Source organism: Megalobrama amblycephala, linkage group LG3, assembly GCF_018812025.1.
Source record: "Megalobrama amblycephala isolate DHTTF-2021 linkage group LG3, ASM1881202v1, whole genome shotgun sequence".
Taxonomy (NCBI): Eukaryota; Metazoa; Chordata; class Actinopteri; order Cypriniformes; family Xenocyprididae; genus Megalobrama; species Megalobrama amblycephala.
Window position 1 is genome coordinate 45,261,649 of NC_063046.1, and position 23,221 is coordinate 45,284,869.

Sequence of the window (23,221 nt, forward strand, 5' to 3'; positions counted from 1 at the left end):
AAAAAAATTCCATCAATGATGGAAATTCCTCGGTTAACCTGACCTTTGAGATTATACACGCCACGCTACCGCCGGTGACACACCACGACCGCAGTGACGTGGTTGTCATGCTGACCATCACAGCCCGTGAGGCATAGTTTATTAGGTAATTTAGCACTTTTCTTATTACTTGAACATCGTATCGGATCGGTATCAGCCGATCAGATCAACTTCAGCCTTGAAGAAGCTGTGAATCATGTGTATCTGTGAATGTGCGCTAAGTGTTTTGTGCAGGTCCTTTGTACTGGACAACTGGCATTCTGCTTGAGACCAGCAGACGCCATGTCATGACCATAAAAGAACATTCGGTACCTAAATCCAGGGTCCCCCTCCTCAGCATCGTGACAAAGGGAGATACGCTTCTGACTATCTGTCCATGTGTGGAAGATTACCAAATCTGTCTATTTTTCTTAGCCAATCAGAATCATTCAACCTGAAGTAATGACGTAGTTAGCATATATTGGGGGCGTACATATTAATGATCCCGACTGTTACGTAACAGTCTGTGTTATGTTGAGATTCGCCTGTTTTCCGGAGGTCTTTTAAACAAATGAGATTTATATAAGAAGGAGGAAACAATGGAGTTTGAGACTCACTGTATGTCATTTCCATGTACTGAACTCTTGTTATTCAACTAAGCCAAGGTAAATTCAATTTTCAATTCTATGGCACCTTTAAGTTTAATAATTAGAAAAGTTTGAAGTGTAATAGCTGTATAACAGAAAAACAGTAAGACTCACTTTTAATGTTGGGGCGTTGTGTCTTGTGATCCTGCATCGTAGACAGACTGGAAGATGACCTAAAAGAAATGTCATTTGTTTAGTCTTAAGCAGTGTCATGTAGAAGAACTGTCATTTATTTCTCTTTATGCTGTATTTGTTCATGTTTTCAATAACTCCTGTGAACATGTTTGACCAGATTCTGAGAGTAGTCTTTAGAAACTGCACAAACTGCACAAACATACAAAAACAAAGAAACAAAATGTAGACAGAATAATCAATAAGTGGAAAAAAGTTAATTTACAAATCAACAAACTTTCACAATAGACCAGGGGCCCATTTCAATAAGGAGGTTCAACCAACTCTGAGTTTTCTGTTTCAGAACAGCTGAATTGAGTTAGTTCAATCGACTCTGAGTAGGTTGACTCTGAGTTAACAGGAACAGGAAGAGGGCCAGAACAAATTACTTCTCCTGACATTGTACTTGCGAGTTCACACACCTCTTTAATGTTAATTTTAGTGATCTCCGACTGGTGAAGTCGAACATCATTTGTGCCGACGTGAATAATAATTTTAGAGTATTTACGATTAGCATTAGCCAGCACTTTTAAATTTGCTTTGATGTCAGGTGCTCTGGCTCCCGGCAAACATGTGACTATGGTGGCTGGTGTCACTATTTTCACGTTCCGTGTAATAGAATCGCCAATGACTAGGGCACTTTCAACAGAATTCTCAGTGGGTGCGTCACTGAGTGGGGAGAACCTGTTTGATGTTCTTACTGGAACGGAAGAGTGGTGTTTTCCTCGACTAGGCCGCCTCACCGTTACCCAAGTGCCCTGCTGCGCGGGCTCTACAGCCGGAACCGAACAATGTACAGAGTTCACTAAGCTAGTCGCATCCAAAACAGTATCTGAGGCCCCTACGTTCTTACTATCCTCGATTAAAGTTTGGATGCGTGTCTCTAATTCTGAGATTCTCTCTGTCAGCCTGACTATTTCCCTACATTTATGACATGTAAATCCCTAGTCGCTGACAGAGAGAGCTACACTAAACATGTTACAGACTGCGCAGAAGATGACTGAGGGAGAGGATGACATGACTCACCATGTTTGTAGACTGATCCGATCCGAGTTACCACAGCTGTTTGATGAACGCGTTAAAAAAGGAGCGCGCGAGACTGATAACAAGTTAACCAGCGAGATCCAACCGCGTTACAGCGATTTAGATTCAAAGATTACAAGCTAGCGACGTCAGATTAATGTGGTAGGCAATAATAATATAATCAAAAATCAATAAAAGTAAGAGAAAACAAAGCTATACGGAGACGCAAACACTAGCTGTTTGATGAACGCGTTTAAAAAGGAGCGCGCGAGACTGATAAGTTAACAAGCGAGATGCAAACGCGCTGTAACAGCGATTTAGATTCAAAGATTACAAGCTAGCAACGTCAGATTAATGTGGTAGGCAATAATAGTAATACAAGCAACAATGAATAAAAGTATGAGATTCAATAAAAGTAAGAGAAAACAAGGCTATACTGAGACGCAAACACCAGCAGCGAGGCAGACAGGAGCATCCTCAGACAGGAGCATCCTGTCTGAGGATGTCTGAGGATCCTGTCTATGAAAAGCCATTATCAATGGAGCTCCGATATTACAATTCACCATGGCAACAGTACATGACAAAATGATGTCCGCATACTTCTGAGTCAATATAAGTTTAATTCTTATCACTGTTGTAATATCAAAGATGAAAATTTTCAGAACGGTAAATTATTGAACTAATATTCATTTTCATGGTATCCCACATGCAAAAAAGGAAGAAATAAAATAATAATTTAAGTGCTTTTTTTTTTTTTTTTTTTGCAAATTATGTTCTATTTATCTTGTAGGCTAAAAGTAGCAGTTCTTTGCAATGAGTGTAAATAGTAATTAGATGCTATTTATTTTTTATACTGGCAGATACATACTATTTGCACCTCAGTATTGTTAAATACATTAACAGGATGCAATAATAACAGAGTGTAAATTATTTTATCATTATTAAACACTCGTTAGGCAATTTACTTCCACTTTTAGAACATTTTCTTAATTTTTATTGAAAATAAATACCTTTCTGATGTGATATGTGGAAAAAGGAGAATAACGAGTTCAGCACAAGGCGAATTTGAACCCAGGCAAACGCGTCATAAGTTATCTCATCGTGCTCATCACGCTACTGTCTACTCCACTGAAGCCATTTAGCAATTGTGTTGATTTTAACCTTGTATGCCATTGGTAAATTGTATACTTGTAACTGTAAATTCACACTTAGTATTAGACACTCAGAATAATCTTGTTTTCCGTTTGCATTAAGATTATTTGTATTACCACACTGGCAGATATTAATAATTTTACTTAAGTAAAATGCACTTAATTTACATCCCCCCAGGAAAAAAGACTAAATATCTTATATAATTTTCTTATACAAAATCCATCTTGATTTAAGAATTTTTAGATATTTGTACTTGAAATATGGCAAAAATACTCAGTATGAAAAGCGTTTTTGCAGCATGAATGAATAAATGAACTATTTAAACAGCATTTGCACTTTAGAAAAGGGGAGGAGATCAAAGGAAACTCTGGGTTTACCAAAGAAAACCTGCTCCCGACCAGGTTAGGTTCACAGAGTAAGTTACCATGGTAACTGACTCTGAGTAAGAGTTACCTCCCTTTGAGAAACAGGCTTGACTTACCCTGCTTTCTCGGGTTTGACATACCTCCCATTCTGAAACAGAAAACCCAGAGTTTCCCTCATTTTAGGGTTAACATACTCAGAGTTTTCACTTAACCTCCTTTCTGAAACAGGCCCCTGGAGAGAAGATTTTTGTATTCTTTATAGCTAATTGTTTTTTTCCCCTATACACTCTTTCACAGTAAATTGTTTTATATTTTTTATTATTATTATAGTCTTTACAAGGGCATGCATCACGTTTTCGCCCGCTGCTGCTTCCTTCCACTTCCCACCAGAGGTCTCCATTTCACTATTAAGACTTTTTCATTGCACACACGCAGTCACTTCACTCTGGACTACATTTCCCACAATCCCTCAGCTAGGCACTGATCACACTCAAACCTGTTTTCTTATCAGGTTAACTTTATAAGCTGCACTCCTTCATACACACATTGCTGAGCAGTGTTGGGCACGTTACTTTAAAAAAGTAATTAATTACAGTTACTTCTCACAAATAGTAACAGAATTAGTAACTGAGTTACATCATTATAAAAGAAACTAATTACCAGGGAAAGTAACTAATGTGTTACTTAAAAAAAAAAAAAAAGTCAAACAACTTGGATGCCCCTAATAATAATTATAAGTCTAAAAATAAATTATGCTTGATGCGACTAGTAACTCATGATCCACTCTCATGACATGAAATTTCTCTGTACTGTACTATGTGTTGGTAGCCATTAAAGAAAACACAGTTTCATATTTATGTTTAAATAGTCCTATGTTATATTTTAAATTCATTTATTTGATTATGAAAAGTGAACAGCATGAGTAAGATGCATCATAATATGCACAATTTATCAGGAGAAATTGAGTTGGTCAGACATGATTTTGACCACTTCATTAAGTTTTGTTTTGTTGAAAGCCTTTCTTTAAAGTGAATTTCATTTTGGAAAAAAAAAAATCCTAATTTTAATTAATATTTCATCAACCAATTGCCTGAATTTAATAAATAAGAAGCAAATATAGCAGAGAATATAATCATGACATGGAGGCGCCGACACGATCACTGGCGCGTGAACTGGAGCGCATCTTATACTCTAAATCAGGGGTCATCAACTATATTTGTCCAAGGGCCAGAATTTTTCTCTGCAGACACTGTAAGGGCCAGATACTCGTAATATAAAATAAAATTAAAATTGTATCCTAATATGTTATTATTTGATATACTAATTCTAATTCCAAATTTATGTTGTTTTTTACATATTACCTGTACTGCAGCAAGCCACTGTAATGGGGAAAAGAAAATTGTAATGAATTGTGCCAAAATGTTTGTTTATTTTGTATAGTAATTCTAAAATATTAATTGAATAGAACAATCTAAGTACACCTAAAAGAAGGGATATGGGGACACCTGCAGGTAACTAAGGTAATTTATCAGTGAGGTCGGCCATTTTCTCCTCAGTCGCATTAAGCTTTTGAGGAGAATGGTAGGTGTAAAACCTCTCTCCGGTCAAAATAAAATAATGTGTTGTTATAAATGTTTTTATTTCTCTTTAAGGGTCTTTTCTCTCATGTGTATTTATTTTCAACAGTTTTGTGACCGGATTGACTATATTACACGTCTGTATGGTGTTTCCATTTTGTTTATTCCAGGTATGGTGCACTAATGTTTGTTCAATGTTGTTTTATGTGTTCGAAAAAAGAAACTGAGCTCTTAATTATTTGGAAAAATTGTTTATTGATTGTTGAACTGGAAACGAGTCGCATTAAGCTTTTGAGGAGAACGTTTTGTGACCGGATTGACTATATTACACGTCTGTATGGTGTTTCCGTTTTGTTTATTCCAGTTTATTCTAGTAAACACAAGTGAGCTCAGCCTATGTCTCCGTCTGATCCTTTCCGGGAGGGTTGACGCAAATGAAAGAACCAGGAAGATGGGGTTACACCACCAGGGGGCGATAGCGATATTTTAGGTTTCATATTTGTGTCAGTATCCCTTGTTCTCCGGACTCCATTTCCCTTGATCCTCCTGATCTCCACACCTGTACTCACTTTCCTCGTCTTCTCCCCATCATCACGATCATCATCACCTGGACTTCCTCGTTAGCACTCCCTATGTATATGGACTCACTCCCTTCACTCCTCGTCCGTCTTAATGTTATATTAAGTGTATGTTTGGTACTCCTTGCCTGTGGTACTCCTAACCATTGCTGCGCCGCTGTCCAAGATGTTTTCCGGTTGTCCAACGCCAGTCAGCAAGTGCTTGACAGTGTAGAGGTCCCAGCGAGTGCTTGTGAGCATTTGGCAGTCAAATCGGATGCGGACGCGTCTGGGAGCTTTTCGAGTAGTGAAGTGGCTTCTGTCTTTTCTAATCACCTCTCTTGGGAAGAAGGAACAAGAACATGGGCCACTCCTATGGCTGGATTTGTCCAACAGATCTCAGACGTTGGATTTGATGCCCTTCCTTCTTACTCTCGGCAAGAACTGAGAGACAAACAGCTTGTGGATGATCATTTGCAGAGGGTGATGTTCTATGTTGACCGAAAGCACAGGCCTTCGAGACGTGAGCGCATGGGAGACCCCAGCGCTGTTCGGAAGTTCATGAAGCAGTGGGAGAAGCTATCATTGAACTATGGTGTCCTGTATCGTGTGTCGAGAGACCCCTTGTCACGTCACAAAAGATTCCAGTATGTGGTACCATCTTCCCTGAAAGCTGATGTGCTGAAAGGATGCCACGATGAGGCCGGACACCAAGGCCAGTATCGCACTCTCCAACTGTCTCGTCAACGCTTCTACTGGACAGACATTGAACGCGATGTTTGTGACTACGTGAAGGTGTGTAGTCGTTGTGTGCTTGCAAAAACACTTGAGCCTGAGGGCCGAGCTCTATTGGAGAGTGTCAAGACTTCTGCTCCACTTGAATTAGTCTGCATTGATTTCTGGATGGCGGAAGATTCACAGAATAAGTCAGTTGATGTTTTAGTGGTCATTGACCATTTTACCAAGCTGGCCCATGCCTTTCACTGCCCAGACCAGTCAGCTAAATCCGTAGCAAGGAAACTCTGGGATAACTACTTTTGTTATTATGGTTTCCCGGAACACGTCCATTCCGATCAAGGGGCCAATTTCTGTAGTGAGCTTATTAGACACTTGCTTGATTTTTCTGGTGTTAAGAAGTCACAAACGACACCGTATCATCCTATGGGAAACGGAATTACAGAAAGATTTAATCGAACATTTGGAAACATGATCAGAGCCCTTGAACCTCAACCAAAGCAAGATTGGCCTTGGATGCTTCATACTTTAACATTCATGTACAACTGTACGGTGCACGAAACTACGGAGTACCCTCCCTTCTATCTAATGTTTGGACGCACTCCGAGACTGCCAGTTGATGTTGTTTTCAAAAGTGTACTGTGGAATGATTCAGACGACTCTCTTCCCAAGTACGTAGAGTCCCTGAGTAAGGATTTGAGGGATGCTCTTGCTGTTGCGGAGTCTAACACTTGTACAGCCCACATGTACAATCGGAAAAATAAGGGTGTGAAAATTGAAGTTGGCGATAGGGTCCTATTAGCCAATAAAAGTGAACGCGGCAAGCGCAAACTTTCAGACAAGTGGGAAAATGTGGTGTATACTGTGGTTGATCACGATCCTAAAACCCACATCTACAAGATTAAACACCCTTTATCTGGTCAGTTAAAGGTCGTACACAGAAACCTTCTTTTGTGTGTAAATTTCCTCCCTTTAAGTGACATTGTGGGAAAAAAAGATGACGAGAATGTATTTTCTGTAGATGATGACGTTTCTGATGACTGTTCTGTATCTTCTGATGGTTCTGTACCTGATGGTGTGGGCCCAGTTGTGGCTGATGATGATGCCCAGATGGTTGGGTCAGGTAATATTCATGACTCAGCTAAAATTGTTGATGTTCCATCACTACATGTGGTCTTTGGAAGTGTTTCGGATGGCCACCCGGTCTGTCAGGGAAGTCTTGATGACAGTAGCGTATGTAATTTTGACCCTAATGTTGATGGTACGGTTGAATGTACTGAGTTACCGGGTCAAAGGTCAAAATTTGGCAGGTTGTTGAAACCAGTGAATCGCCTCATTTCTTCTATGAATCAACACACTTTGTTCCAAAATAGAAAGCAAACTCTGGGTAAATGGTCTATTTCTGTTCTTAGTCTGAAGTATTGAAGTATTAAATTTAGTATACTGTCAATCTACGTGTGTGTAGGAATTGCAGAGATGAAATGTAAAAGGCACTTCATTTGGGTCATGATTACGGAGGAGTGAGATGCGCAGCACTTTTTCCTGTCAGTTCTTTATATGAACAGTTATTACTGATCAAAAGCTTTATGCTAAGTATAGCAATTCCAGTTTGTTTCTTTGTTTTTCGAAGAAAAAAGACAACATAAGTTTTGTTTGTGTTTTATTACGTTAACCACATTTTGGCAAATTCAGTGGGGGAGAATGTAACGGGGAAAAGAAAATTGTAATGAATTGTGCCAAAATGTTTGTTTATTTTGTATAGTAATTCTAAAATATTAATTGAATAGAACAATCTAAGTACACCTAAAAGAAGGGATATGGGGACACCTGCTGGTAACTAAGGTAATTTATCAGTGAGGTCGGCCATTTTCTCCTCAGTCGCATTAAGCTTTTGAGGAGAACGGTAGGTGTAAAACCTCTCTCCGGTCAAAATAAAATAACGTGTTGTTATAAATGTTTTTATTTCTCTTTAAGGGTCTTTTCTCTCATGTGTATTTATTTTCAACAGTTTTGTGACCGGATTGACTATATTACACGTCTGTATGGTGTTTCCGTTTTGTTTATTCCAGGTATGGTGCACTAATGTTTGTTCAATGTTGTTTTATGTGTTCGAAAAAAGAAACTGAGCTCTTAATTATTTGGAAAAATTGTTTATTGATTGTTGAACTGGAAACGAGTCGCATTAAGCTTTTGAGGAGAACGTTTTGTGACCGGATTGACTATATTACACGTCTGTATGGTGTTTCCGTTTTGTTTATTCCAGTTTATTCTAGTAAACACAAGTGAGCTCAGCCTATGTCTCCGTCTGATCTTTTCCGGGAGGGTTGACGCAAATGAAAGAACCAGGAAGATGGGGTTACACCACCAGGGGGTGATAGCGATATTTTAGGTTTCATATTTGTGTCAGTATCCCTTGTTCTCCGGACTCCATTTCCCTTGATCCTCCTGATCTCCACACCTGTACTCACTTTCCTCGTCTTCTCCCCATCATCACGATCATCATCACCTGGACTTCCTCGTTAGCACTCCCTATGTATATGGACTCACTCCCTTCACTCCTCGTCCGTCTTAATGTTATATTAAGTGTATGTTTGGTACTCCTTGCCTGTGTTTATTAAAGTTGTGTCTGTTATTGTGGAAATCCGTATCTGCCTCATCCTTCTACCAGTACACCGGTAACAGAAAGACGGACCTTTAAACTACTGGATTTCCACAAGGAATATGGACTCTTTTTTTCATCTCCCTGGCTCCAGCTTCTTCTCCCATGCCTTCCACTTCCGTAACGGCCGGTGATCGTCTCATCGGGCTTCTTCAGTCTGGACGGTCACTGGAGAGGTATGTGGAGGAGTTCGTTGAGCTTGCTTTTCTGACTGACTGGCCAGACGCTTATTTGATCGCCCTGTTTCTGGACGGGCTGGATGACAACACTATCCGTTTTGATGAACCTAATTATCGTTTCTCCTTAAAAGAAACTATCAATTTAATTTTGTGCTTGAATGATTCCAAATTCCTAGTAGAAGAGGTTCAGGATGAGTGTTTGTTTCGTCCAGTTCGTCCAGAAACATGGTTGGCCAGGCCAGTCAGTCAGTCTCCGTCTTCCTCCGCATGCCCCTCCAGTGAACCACTTATCTGTTCCACACTGGACCCACACTCCTCCGCTGGGTCCAGAAAGCGGAGGAGGAGGAAGAAAGCTGATCCAGCCAGTGAGTCCCCTCCAGAGCCCGCTCCAGCCAGTAAGTCCACTCCAGAGCCCGCTCCAGCCAGTGAGTCCACACCAGAGCCCGCTCCAGTCAGTGAGTCCACTCCAGAGCCCGCTCCAGCCCTCTCCGAGCCTGCCGCTCCAACCCTGTGCGAGCCTGCCGTTCCCGTTCCAGTCGGGATTTTAATCATGTATGAGGGGATGGATTGGACCCCTCTTCATCCAGCCGCCGCCGCCGAGCCCTCAGCTTCAGCCGACTTTGTGTCGGCATCTCCAGTCTCCGCCGCCGAGCCTGCATCTCCAGTCTCCGCCGCCGAGCCTGCATCTCCAGTCCCTGCAGAATCTGCAGCCCCAGCCTGCCAAGAGCCCACTTCAGCCCACAAACCCACGCCGCCATACTGTCACAGATCCCTTGTTCTCCGGACTCCATTTCCCTTGATCCTCCTGTTCTCCACACCTGCACTCACTTTCCTCATCTTCTCCCCATCATCACGATCATCATCACCTGGACTTCCTCGTTAGCACTCCCTATATATATGGACTCACTCCCTTCACTCCTCGTCCATCTTAATGTTATATTAAGTGTATGTTTGGTACTCCTTGCCTGTGTTTATTAAAGTTGTGTCTGTTATTGTGGAAATCCGTATCTGCCTCATCTTTCAACCAGTACACCGGTAACAATTTGTGAGGCTGTCAAGCTGTCCATCACTGTCACATGCAGGTCGTAGTTTGTGGAGAACACTAGAAGAAAGGCCTTCTGAATATATTTGAATTTCGTTTTTCTTTATTTAAATTTCGTTTTTTCTTTATTTAAATTTCGTTTTTTCTTTATTTAAATTTCGTTTTTCTTTATTTAAATCTACCCTTACTGTGCCAATTTGTTAGTCAGAAAAATATTAGACTACCTTAAAAGTATTGCTTAATTTAACAGACCTGTGTGTGTGCGTTTTATATCACCGTTTCCTGTTTGCGCTGTTCTGACTGTAGTTTACTAAAAGTTTATTAATTCTGAATGTGTCGCGTTTCGCGTGTCCATCTATATTGCACCAAATGTGACACTGCACTCCCTTGTGAAGTCGATTGGATGAACGGTTCTCGAAATAATAAAAATGCAAACGGACATACAGACACAGATTCTGCCTTTATTAGAGAGAAAAATATGTTCATTACTACCGAAGCTTCGAAGCTCAAAAAATGGTATTCGGACCAGCCCTAAACTTTTTGCATGCTCTAAAGCAGGTGTCATCATTCCTGCTCCTGAAGGGCCGGTGTCTCTGCAGAGTTTAGCTTCAACCCTAATCATACACACCTGAATCAGCTAATTAAGGTCCCACTAAGCATACTAGAAACTTCCAGGAAGGCGTGCTGATGCAAGTTCGAGTTAAACTCTGCAGGACACCGGCCCTCCAGGAACAAGTTTGGGGACCCCTGCTCTAAAGGAACCGAAACTCACCAGCTGCTTGCCTCACAGAGATGAGAAAAAGATCTATAGAAAGCTTGAAATATCTACTTTTAACGAAAACAAAATATTTAAAAACTAAAAGAAATAGACTACTCTAATGTTGTCACAGATTCCTTGTCTCCTGGACTCCATTTCCCATCATCCTCTTGTCTCCACACCTGCGCTCACTTCCCTCGTCATCTCCCCATCAGCACTCATCACCTGCACCTGGACTTCCTCATCAGCACTGCCTTTATAATGGACTCACTCCCTTCACTCCCTGTCCGTTCTTGATGTTGTATTATGTGTGTATGTGTATAATCTCCTTGTTGTGCGCCTCATCTCTCCAGCATACACCAAACGTAACAGAAGAACGGACCAATACCGCTGGAGATCCAACAAACTAACATGGGTTTGTTTTTCCTCACCGAGGTTCCTGCTCCTCCCGTGCCTCACACTCCGATGTCGGCAGCGGATTGTCTTATTGGGCTCTTCCAGGTTGGATGTTCGCTGGAGAGGTATGTGGAGGAGTTCGTAGGGTTAGCTTATCTGACGAATTGGTCAGATGCTCGTTTAATCGCCCTGTTTCTGGACGGACTGGACGAGAGCACAATCCGTTTTGATGAACCTGACGATTATGTTACCTTAAAGATACTATTAATTTAATTTTGTATTTAAATGGCTCCAAATTCATTGTCGAAGAGGTTCAGGATTCTAAGTGCTCATCTCGTCCAGTCCCCCCAGAAACACGGGCGGCCTGGCCAGTTCGTCAGCCTCCGTCTTCCTCCACATACCCATCCAGTGAATTGTTTCCCTGTGCCCTGCTGGATCCACATACCTCCACTGGGTCCAGAAGGTGGAAGAGGAGGAAGAGGAAGACCGCAGAGCCCTCTCCAGTCTCTGCAAAGCCCTCTCCAGTCTCTGTAGAGCCCTCTCCAGACTCCGCTGAGCCCGCTCCAGTATCAGTGGGGCTTCTTGTTGTATACGAGGGGATGGACTGGATAGTAGCTGCCAACTAGTCTGCTCCAGTAGCTGCCAATGAGTCCGCTCCAGTAGCTGCCAATGAGTCCGCTCCAGTAGCTGCCAATGAGTCCGCTCCAGTAGCTGCCAATGAGTCTGCTCCAGTAGCTGCTGACGAGTCCGCTCCAGTAGCTCCAGCCCTTGCCGAGCCCTCTGCTCCAGCCGCCGCCGCCGAGCCCGCAGCTCCAGTCGTCACCACCGAGCTCACTCTAGCCCACAAGCCCACTCCTTGCCACGGACCTTTCAAAACTTCCCTAAACCTCCAAAATGTTTTTTTTTTTTTTTTTCCCAAAATGTTTTCTTCACCACCATGGCCTGCCACGTCTCCTGACCCACCTTGGCAGCCCACGTCTCCAGACCTGCCATGGCAGCCCCATCTCTAGACCTGCAATGGCCACCCACGTGTCCAGACCCACCATAGCAGCCCACGTCTCCTGACCCGCCATGGCAGCCCACGTCTCAAGACGCGCCATGGCAGCCCACGTCTCTAGACCCACCATGGCAGCCCACGTCTCCTGACCCGCCATGGCTGCCCATGTCTCCTGACCCACCGTGGCAGGCCATGTCTCCTGACTCACCGTGGCAGCCCGTCCTGGAGACCTCCGGTCATGTCCGTCCCTCTCCCTGCACCAGCGTGAGGTCTCCAGGATGCCCACCCCCCTCATCTACGGTGCGAGGACGCGGCTACCGGGAGGGGGAGGTACTGTCACAGATCCCTTGTCTCCCGGACTCCATTTCCCATCATCCTCTTGTCTCCACACCTGTATTCACTTCCCTCGTCATCTCCCCATCAGCACTCATCACCTGCACCTGGACTTCCTCATCAGCACTGCCTTTATAATGGACTCACTCCCTTCACTCCCTGTCCGTTCTTGATGTTGTATTATGTGTGTATGTTTTAGTCACATTCATAATTATTACTTTTGCCGGTTCTTTATGGCAAGCTTCATGTGTGCGCTTGAGTGCTATATAAATGTAAACGCTCATTATTATTGTTTATTCTGTCCAGTTTTTAAGAAATCAAATTAATATAAATGTGATTAGTCAACTAATGGCTTAAATGAATGTGGCGAGGGGGGCGTGGCTCAGCGAAGTCTGCAGCGGGAGAGAGAAACAGGTAACGAGCAGTGAGTAAGTAGGTGAAGTGCTGGATGACATACACCTGTGTCTTGTTGCAGTAATTGGCATGGGGAGACCGGATAAAGCCAGCTGGAAACAGGAAGCTGGGAGAGAGAGAAGCTGAAGACTCATGTGGATGTCTGTGGGAAGTTCTGGAGAGCAAGTGTTGCTGTGCAGAGAAATTGACTTTGATTTAAAAGCACTGTTAGCGTGACTTTTGTTTGTGAGTGAAAATTCCAATAAACACACAAGTCTCAGCAAGTCAACCCTGTCTCCTTCCTTCAATATACTTTGAACATTGTTACAGTGGTGCCAAAACCCGGCAAGGAAGGAGAACGCCACCACCATCGTGCAGACCCCGTCAGGATTGCCGTTTGCGGACATCATCCAATCGCTTGAGGCACTCCACTAGGGAACAACATCTACTGGACATGAGGGCCAATCAGGATCGTAGATTCCACGCCCTCATCCAGATCTCGAGGCACTCCTAGAATTGTTTGAGAGGACCGCCAAGGCATGTGAGTGGCCACAGACCAACTGGCCGGTGCGCCCCTTATTCCACTGCTTTCAGGGGACGCACAGAAGGCCACCCAGCAGCTGCCAGTCCAGAACCTCCTGGTGTATGACGATCTCAAGTGAGCCATACTCCAGAAAGTCAGCCTGATCCCGGAGCAGCAGCAACAGCACTTCTGGCCCTTGGATCAGGGAGAAAGTGGTCGACGATCTGCACAAGGACATCGCTTTGCATTAGTCAAACAGGCCGGATGGCTCCCCGGCCTGAGTCAGGCGGTGGGGGTATGTGGCAAGGGGGGTGTGGCTCAGCGAAGTCTGCAGCGGGAGAGAGAAACAGGTAACGAGCGGTGAGTAAGTAGGTCAAGTGCTGAATGACATACACCTGTGTCTCATTGCAGTAATTGGCATGGGGAGATTGGATAAAGCCAGCTGGAAACAGGAAGTGATGATCACTCATCATCACAGATGCGTGGGGAGCGTGTGGGATCTAGTGATAAAGTCAACCTCTGAACCGGTTTTACCTTCCACTGAAACTCACATCAGGTGCACAGAGTTAAACAGTCCATGTGTGTCAGAGAAGACCCTCACCAGTCAGCACTTACAATGCAGTACACACTACAAAGTGTTCAACACCTGTTATAGATGATGTATAAACACATGAATAAATCATTTACAAAGCTTTCTGCATCCCCTATTCTAGTGTAAACTATTCATCACTTATAAATGTATTACATATAATTTGTAGACCTTTCTTACCTGTTACAAATTATTTGCAATTATGTTACAATCACATAAGAGGACAGCGAAACAGGAATGCTGGTAAAATGGTTTATTGAAACAACTAGGATGGCAGACAGAGTGCAGGTGAGTGAATGCAAGTGGATATGTTGACAGATATGGATGTAGAACTGATACTTGTCTTGTTTTGCAGGAATGGCAGATCGATGGCAGAATTGAGACTGAGCAGACATAGTTGAACTCACGGAGGACAAGGAGAACACCAGGAGACAAGGGAATACGCTGGAGACAGTTGAGTATCTTTGGAGGAGTCCTTGAGGTAAGCATATAGGTAAGTGCTATGTGCAAACGAAACCGGACAGTGACTAAGCGAGAGTGAGAGTCTTTTATGGTGCTGCTGATGAGGGTGTTAATTGATGTCAGGTCTGCATAATTAGTACTCCGGTGATGACGTGCACTGTATCTGTGTGAGGGTAGAGCCTGGCGTATCTGTGACATTATAATGCTTTCTGCATCCCCTATTCTAAAGTGTGAACTATTCATCACTTATAAATGTTACATATCATTTGTAGACCTTTCTTACCTGTTACAAATTATTTGTAGATGTATACAAGTCATTTATAACATTTTCTGCATCCCCTATTCTAAAGTGTAAACTATTCATGACTTATAAATGTGTTACACATGTGAAGATAAATTAAAAAGGTTGTATCAGGCATACTCACAACAATCAAATGAAGCCATATTAACAGAGATGAATCAAATTAAAAGTCAACTCGATAATAGTACATATAAAAAAATAGAATTTCAAAAACAACGCCTTAGATTCAAACACTTTGAACATAATGACAAAGCGGGAAAATGCTTAAAAGAAACAAGGAAAAAAACACTAATATCTGTCATCAAGAAAATAAGATCACAAGAAATAAATGAAACCTTTCAAACATTTTATAAAAACTTGTATAGCAATAATATAGAGAATAACAATACAGATACCCACCAATTCTTAAATGATATAAATTTTACCAAAATTGAATCAAAATCAGAAAGAAGATTTAGACAAACCACTAACTAGCGACAATTACAAGAAAGCCCTATTATCCCTATCAAACAACAAAGCTCCAGGTATAGATCAAATTCAAATTCAAATTTTATTTGTCACAAACACATACATACAGAGTATGACATGCAGTGAAATGCTTTTTGCAACTATCTGGCAAATATAAGATAAAATAAGTAAATAAAGAGAACAAAAAAACTATAACTATTTAAAAATATGAAAATATATGAATATATATATATATATATATATATATATATATATATATATATATATATATATATATATATATATATGTATGTATATATGTATGTATGTATTTATGTAGAATATAAGTATACATAAATAATTACAATAAATTAAAATAATAAAAAATAAATAAATAAATAAAATATGTAAAATAGTAAAATATGGTTACCCACCTGAATTTTATAAGCATTTCTGGTCTACCATATCACAACTATTCCTAAGAATGACAGATGAAATCCAAAATAAAGCTTTAATTCCATTTCACATGAATACCACATTAATATCTGTATTGCTCAAAACAAATAAAGATCCCTCATTATGCACAAGTTACAGGCCATTATCACTTATCAATACAGACATCAAAATAATTAGTAAAGCCCTAGCCACATGCTATTGTTATTTCCGATATCATTCACCCAGACCAAACAGGCTTTCTAAAGGGACGCCATGCAGCTAATAATACACGCAGCCTATTTAACATTATGAATATCAATATAAAACAAAGCACCACAAATTTTCTCTTTACAGTACTGCAACAATTTGGATTTGAAGAATCATTTATCCAATGGATCAAAACATTATATAGCACCCCCAAAGCGTCCGTAATCACAAACGACATTATCTCACCATCATTCACATTACAACGTGGGACCACGCAGAAAGGCAATTTTTCTGCCTCTGCCTCGCTGCTCAGAGTGGTTTGCGTCTCCGTATAGCTTTGTATTCTCTTACTTTTATTGAATCTCGTACTTTTATTCATTGTTGCTTATATTATTATAACTTTATATATATACTATTGCCTACCACATTAATCTGACGTTGCCAGCTTGTAATCTTTGAATCTAAATCACTGTTACAACGCGTTTGCATCTCGCTAGCTTGTTAACTTGTCATCAGTCTCTCGTGCGCTACTTTTTCAACGCGTACATCAAACAGCTATGGTAACTCGGATCAGTCTTCAAACAGGTTGAGTCATGTCATCCTCTCTCAGTGTTATTCCGTGTTCAGTTTGTCACGTTTAGCATAGCTCTCTCTGTCAGCGACGAGGGATTTACATGTCATAAATGTAGGGAAATAGTCAGGCTGACAGAGAGAATCTCAGAATTAGAGACACGCATCCAAACTTTAATCGAGGATAGTAAGAATGCAGGGGCTTCAGATACCGTTTTGGATGCGACTAGCTTAGTGAACTCTGTACATTGTTCAGTTCCGGCTGTAGAGCCCACGCAGCAGGGCACTTGGGTAACGGTGAGGCGGCCTAGCCCTGAAAAACAGCACTCTTCCGTTCCAGTAAGAACATCAAACAGGTTCTCCCCACTCAGTGACGCACCCACTGAGAATCCTGTTGAAAGTGCCCTAGTAATTGCCGATTCTATTACACGGAACATGAAAATAGAGACAGCAGCAACCATAGTCACATGTTTGTCGGGAGCCAGAGCACCTGACATCAAAGCAAATTTAAAAGTGCTGGCTAATGCTAATCGTAAATACTCTAAAATTATTATTCACGTCGGCACAAATGATGTTCGACTTCGCCAGTCGGCGATCGCTAAAATTAACATTAAATAGGTGCGTGAACTCGCAAGTGCAATGTCAGGAGAAGTAATTTGCTCTGGCCCTCTTCCTGTTCGTCGGAGTGATGAGATAGTTAGCAGATTATCATCACAGAATAATATAGGTTTCAGAGACAATTGGAAAAGTTTTTGGGGCAGACCTGACCTGTTGAAAAGTGATGGTATTCATCCATCCCGGGATGGTGCTGCTCTTCTCTCTAGTAATAAGGCACATAGTCTTCGAGCTGAAACATGACAAACTGGGGCCCAGGACAGGACAAAGCAGCAGACAGACTGGCTAAACCGACCGTCTGCTAGCTGCCTCACGTTACAGAAGTCAGATATATCCCAACACATAGAAACTCTTACACCTAGATATTATCACATAGAGACTGTGTCTGTACCCCGAATTAGTAAAAACAAAAAAACTTCCAAACCCATTTAATGGTAAAAATTTAATTGATGTTCAACAAATAAAAAATAGAGATAATAATGAAAAACAAATGATAAAGCTTAGGTTGTTAAATATTAGATCACTTTCTTCAAAAGCACTTATTGTAAACGATATTATCACAGATAATAATCTAGATGTGCTATGTTTGACAGAAACCTGGCTAAAACCGGTCGATTACATTACTTTTAAATGAGCCCTCAAGGTTATGATTATCGACACAATCCTCGACAGAAAGGCAAAGGGGGAGGTGTCGCTGTAATTTATAGTAATATTTACAGTATTAATCAAAAGTCTTTCAAATATAATTGAAAATCAAATATATTTGAAGATTATCCATGTAGATAATAAAAAAGACTCATTGGGATTGGCATTTACAGACATTCTAAACTCTATTGGTGTTAGACAACATGTGTCAGGACCTTGTCGTAATCATACTTTAGATCTAATATTGTCACATGGAATCGATATTGATGCCGTTGAAATTCTGCAGCAGAGTGATGACATCTCAGATCATTATCTAGTCTCGTGTATACTACATTTAGTGAAAGCGGCTAAACTGCCTCCCTGCCATAAATATGGTAGAACCATCACTTCTACCACTAAAGATCGTTTTATAAACATTTCAATGCCTTAGCATACCAGACAGCTTAGAAGACCTCGATGTTGCAACAGAAACTATTGCCTCTGTCTTTTCCAGCACATTAGACTCAGTTGCTCCTTTACGTTTAAAAAAGATTAAGGAATCTTTAAAATTAAAACATTCAAATCTTGAATAAAACCTGTTAAGAGCATTAGAAAGATCGACATTGGATTTAAAACCCTCTATACATACAGTGCCCTTATTTACTTTGTGCTGTAGTTCCACAATTTTCTTCACGCCAGACCAAGCTGAGCCTAGATTATTATCTGCCAAATTTTTCTCTAACTTAACTTTGTATGCTTGCTTAGCTTTAAAAATCTCTGTTCTGACTTCTCTCCTCACAATACCTCTCTCTAAACCTTCCCCCTGCTTGTAGGCTAGCTTCTTATTCTGCAAACTAGTTTTGAATGATTTTGACATCCACAGTTTTGTATTTGGAAAAACCTTAATTTTACGGGTAGGCACAATCATATCCTCACAAAAGGAGTCTTCGGACCACATTTTAACTTCTCTCGTCTGAGGTTTTTCCTTTTTAAATAAATTTTTTATATATTGGGAGGAGCTGCACACAATTGTGGTCGGCAGATCCTAATGCTGACAATGGTACCGACTTGTACGCCCCCTTTATATTCCCATAACAGAGGTCCAGCATCTTGTTATGTCGCGTTGGGCATGTAATGTATTGGTGAAAGTTTGATAGGGCCTTTTTGAGTGACACATGATTAAAATCTCCCAAAATAAAATTTGGCGCCTCTGGAGAAATGTTCTGAAGTCTTTGAACAACATCAAATACAATATTTGTTGCATTGACGTTGTTAGCTTTCGGAGGAATGTACACAACAGTTATAAAAACTTGTGGAAATTCCCGTGGCAAATAAAATGGACGGAGGGATACTGACAATAGCTCAATATCGGGTGTACAAATTTTCTCCCGAATAGTCACCGCAGTACAATAGCGCCTATTAACATAGAGGCACACACCCCCTCCGCGGGATTTACCTGTGATCTCTCTGCTCCTATCTGTACGAAATGGAATACCAAATCCATCAATACACAAGTCATTGTCGAAGTCCTGCTCTGTTAGCCAGGATTCCGTGAATGCCATCACACAGCTACTTCTGTATTCCTGAAGAAAACGAACATTCCCATGCAACTCGTCCAGTTTATTCCGTAATTTACATTTACATTTATGCATTTGGCTGATGCTTTTATCCAAAGCGACTTACATTGCATTATACTATACATTTGTATCTGAGTATGTGCAATCCCTGGGATCAAACCCATGACCTTGGCATTGCTAGTGCCACGCTCTAACCACTGAGCTACAGGAAAGCGCTAATGACTGAACATTCCCCAAAATCATTGAGGGCAGGGGGATACGGGTCAGCTGTTTATGCCGTAGTCGCTGACGAACACCTCCCTTTTTCCCACGCTTCCTCTTCTTAACTTTCCCCGTATCGTTTCCCGATGCAGATATACGGTTCTTCCTCCAAAATATGCCATCGGGAAGCTGAGAAAGCGAGCACTGACCATCAAACAAACTCAGCATGTTCCGAGCCAATAATCGATCCCTGGTGTAGTGAATCCTTAAGGCCGGAACCACGGTTCCATGGCAAGTGAGGATCAAGTTAAAAAATATCCACAATGCGATTAAAATAATCAGTTCCATAAGTCCTAGTGAATAGTTTGTGTTTGAACAAACTCAGTCATGAAGATATAAACTATTAAACATAAAACATATACATGGACACTCTTAAAAATAAAACACATAGGACGCCGAAATTCGTACTGCTGGTCGCCGCATGCGCATGCGCCCTCTCATGTTCCTTTTTAGAAAGAAATAATATCTGTGAGGATTTCCAGTCAGGATTTAGACCATACCATAGTACTGAGACTGCTCTCATTAGAGTTACTCCAACTGCTTTCACCATACAAAAATAATAAACTAAAATAAAAAAAGATCGGAATATCCCGTTAAGGACATTCCGCTAAACCTACACAGGGAAAGGCATACTCAAACATTTCTCTCTTCAAAATATACAAACAGTAGCCTATACTCACCAAATAGCTTCCGTAAAGCAATCCACAATTCACCCAAACCAACCACTAAAACCCTCCACCAATCCTCACCTTAACGAATATTATCATGAAAAAATATGTTTTTAATGAATCAATCATCAGTTTAACAAAAAAATAAATAAATAAATAAATAAAAAATAATAAATGTAAATTAACAAACAAAACGGGCAATTATGTCAAGTAACAAATGATGGACAAATCTCCAAATCTAACCGACTAACAAAACGGCTGGACGAGCCCCCATATTTGTCACGACCGGCTCAAGCTGCGACAAATAAAAGGAGGACTAGTAGGTTGGTAAGGGTGAAACAAGAGTGTTTATTAACATAAATAGAAAAAAATATATAAAACAGAAGATTACTTACAAAAAAGAACCCCAATTTCTGTCTGACACATGATGTTAAAATATCAGACAGAACCAAAGTAACAACCAAGGCAAAATAAATAGACAGAACAAAAACCAAACAAGGTGAACAGAAGAAAACTCACAACACTCCAAAGATACCAGCGCTTACTACACTCTCGCACGCTTCCTTTTTATAATGGACAAAACAGGTGCTAATAATTCTCAATTAGTCCAAGCAAACAACGTTAAACTTTTAGCGATGCAGATTCTCCCAGCCACGCCCACCGGTCGACACAGCAGGGGTAACGTGTCACACAGTCAATAATAAAGATTTACTGGTTTATCACTTTCCACCAATAGGTGGCGCTGTGACCAAATTCATGACGTATGGTCAGAGTGAGGTGACTCTAATAAGAGAAGTCTCATGACAAGAGGCCACATTTACATAAAGCTATTAGTATTTTTAATAAATGTTATTACAAAATATTACCAGAAGGTGGTGCTGTTTAAAAACCATTTGAGAACATTCAAAGCTTGGTGCCGATGACACACACTGAGTTTTGTAATGGTACACTAATGTATTCATATAATATAACATTTTATATCATAATACTGTATAGCAGTTAACTCCCTGAGGTCTGAAAACTCGCCGGCGCGTTTTGCAGGATTTTTTTCACATTGCAGCAAAACGGACTTAAAATACTCCGTCATTTTTTGTCATAGAGACATAAGTAATATATCAATTGAAACTATAGAATATCTTCTTTTATTTGTGTACACTCAGAGTAAAAACAAAATGTTGTGCTTTTTACAAAATAAAGAAAACTAACATGATGCGTGATCTCTCGTCTCCCTCTAAAGGAAGTCCAATCTGATAGTTCTCAGAAAATGAACTGTAACTTAGTGAATACTAATCACAAAAAAAATACACTTATGTCTAGTGAAACGTTAAGATGTCAGGTTTTAAATCATGTAAGTCAAATCGAAAACAAACATTCTGTGTTTATGTAATCTGTATGAAAAAAGACACATGTCAGAAGTCAGTGATTCAGCTCATTATCCGCTAATGCGGCCACGCCCACAGAACGATCGCTACATTTATTCAACAGTGCTTTGATCTGCCTGCATTGACATTATTCTTTAAGAGCTGTTGTGCAGCCAAATTATGTACCAGTTATCAATGTAAAGCTGCTTTGACACAATCTGCATTGTAAAAAGCACTATATAAATAAAGGTGACTTGACTTGACTTGAGACGCAAATTCAGTCAATACATGCATACATCGTTTCAATCATGTATTTATTGTCTTGAAAAGTGTTTATCTGTATGTTAAAGCCATGGTTAGCGACCTCTGGAAGACATGACGTTAGTTCCTGAATGTCCTATTCTTCTTTGGATGAATTTGTGGACTAAATGTGCACAGAGCGCCCTCCGGCTGCAAGTATGAATTGAAAACAGTATCCAGCCTATGTATCCAGCACTCACAGTGATGACAATGACTATTAAATAAATATTACTCCTCTGTATAGAAATTTGACATAAACATATGAGAATCCATCAATATTTCTCCAAATGTGCATGCTTTTAAGCTAAAAGGCTATATCAAATGCCACAGAGGTAACATAATTGTTCAGACACTTTGCATCACAGAAATAAATTATATTTTAAAGTATATAATAGAAAACCATTATGTTATAATAATATTTCACTTTATTGCTGTTTTTTTTTTTTTTTTTTTTTTTGATATACACCATGAGACATGATCACAGAGGGTTTTTTCACAGCCTACCTGACTGAAAGGCCTCATTATTTATGCAGGTCATTAGAGGTTCTTTTGTCTTCTCAGGTGTAAATAATCATTATTCATGATGATTCACGCCTCCACGCATACTGTTTCTTGACAAAAAGTGTCTTACAAAAACTAAATCAATATATTGTTTTATATGAACGAGTAGGAAGGATAATTTTTACTTCATTCTGAAGCAAAAACTCTAGTCTACAACCTCCAATACCCAGAAGTCTTGTGAACACAGATTTAATATATATTTTTGGCCTTATTTCAGTGACTTAGGTTTTTTGTTTTTTCAATAACCACGCATAAACGTTATTCCTTCAAAAACAAAAATATGTACATACATGTTCCTCACATATTATGGTAGCCTAGTTTGTGCTGAATACAGTGTAATGACACTTGTGTCATTAATATGTTTATGAACAACTGAAAAAAGCGAAATGTCAGGGCATGTCAAAACTTCTCCAGGCCCCAAATCAGCCTCAAACTCCAGAGGGTTAATGGCAATTTTGTGTTTTGTTCAATTATAGCGCCATCAAGAGGCACAATCCCACTATTTTTTTTATGTGTCCTCAGAGTGAGCCCATACATGTGTGTGTCAAATTTGGTGCAAATATCTAATTTTGGAGTTATAGACATTTACATGTAAGAGATCATAGAAAATGACCCATGAACGACTTTGTTTTGATTTTTTTGCCACTTCCTATCAAAATTTTGACATTTGGGTTAACCAGCTTAGATTTCGTGTTTCCTATGATGGTATCGTCTTGATC

General features: G+C 40.4%; 1 protein-coding gene across 1 annotated transcript in view; it reads right to left on the reverse strand.

The window, feature by feature from the left end:
- LOC125265418 (interferon-induced very large GTPase 1-like) overlaps positions 1–23,221 on the reverse strand; it is a 63,986-nt gene that overhangs the window by 29,233 nt on the left and 11,532 nt on the right. The window contains exon 2 of the mRNA XM_048185631.1: positions 780–838. Coding sequence (XP_048041588.1) covers positions 780–816 — 37 coding nt within the window. The 5' untranslated portion in view covers positions 817–838. The remainder of the gene's footprint in view (positions 1–779; positions 839–23,221) is intronic.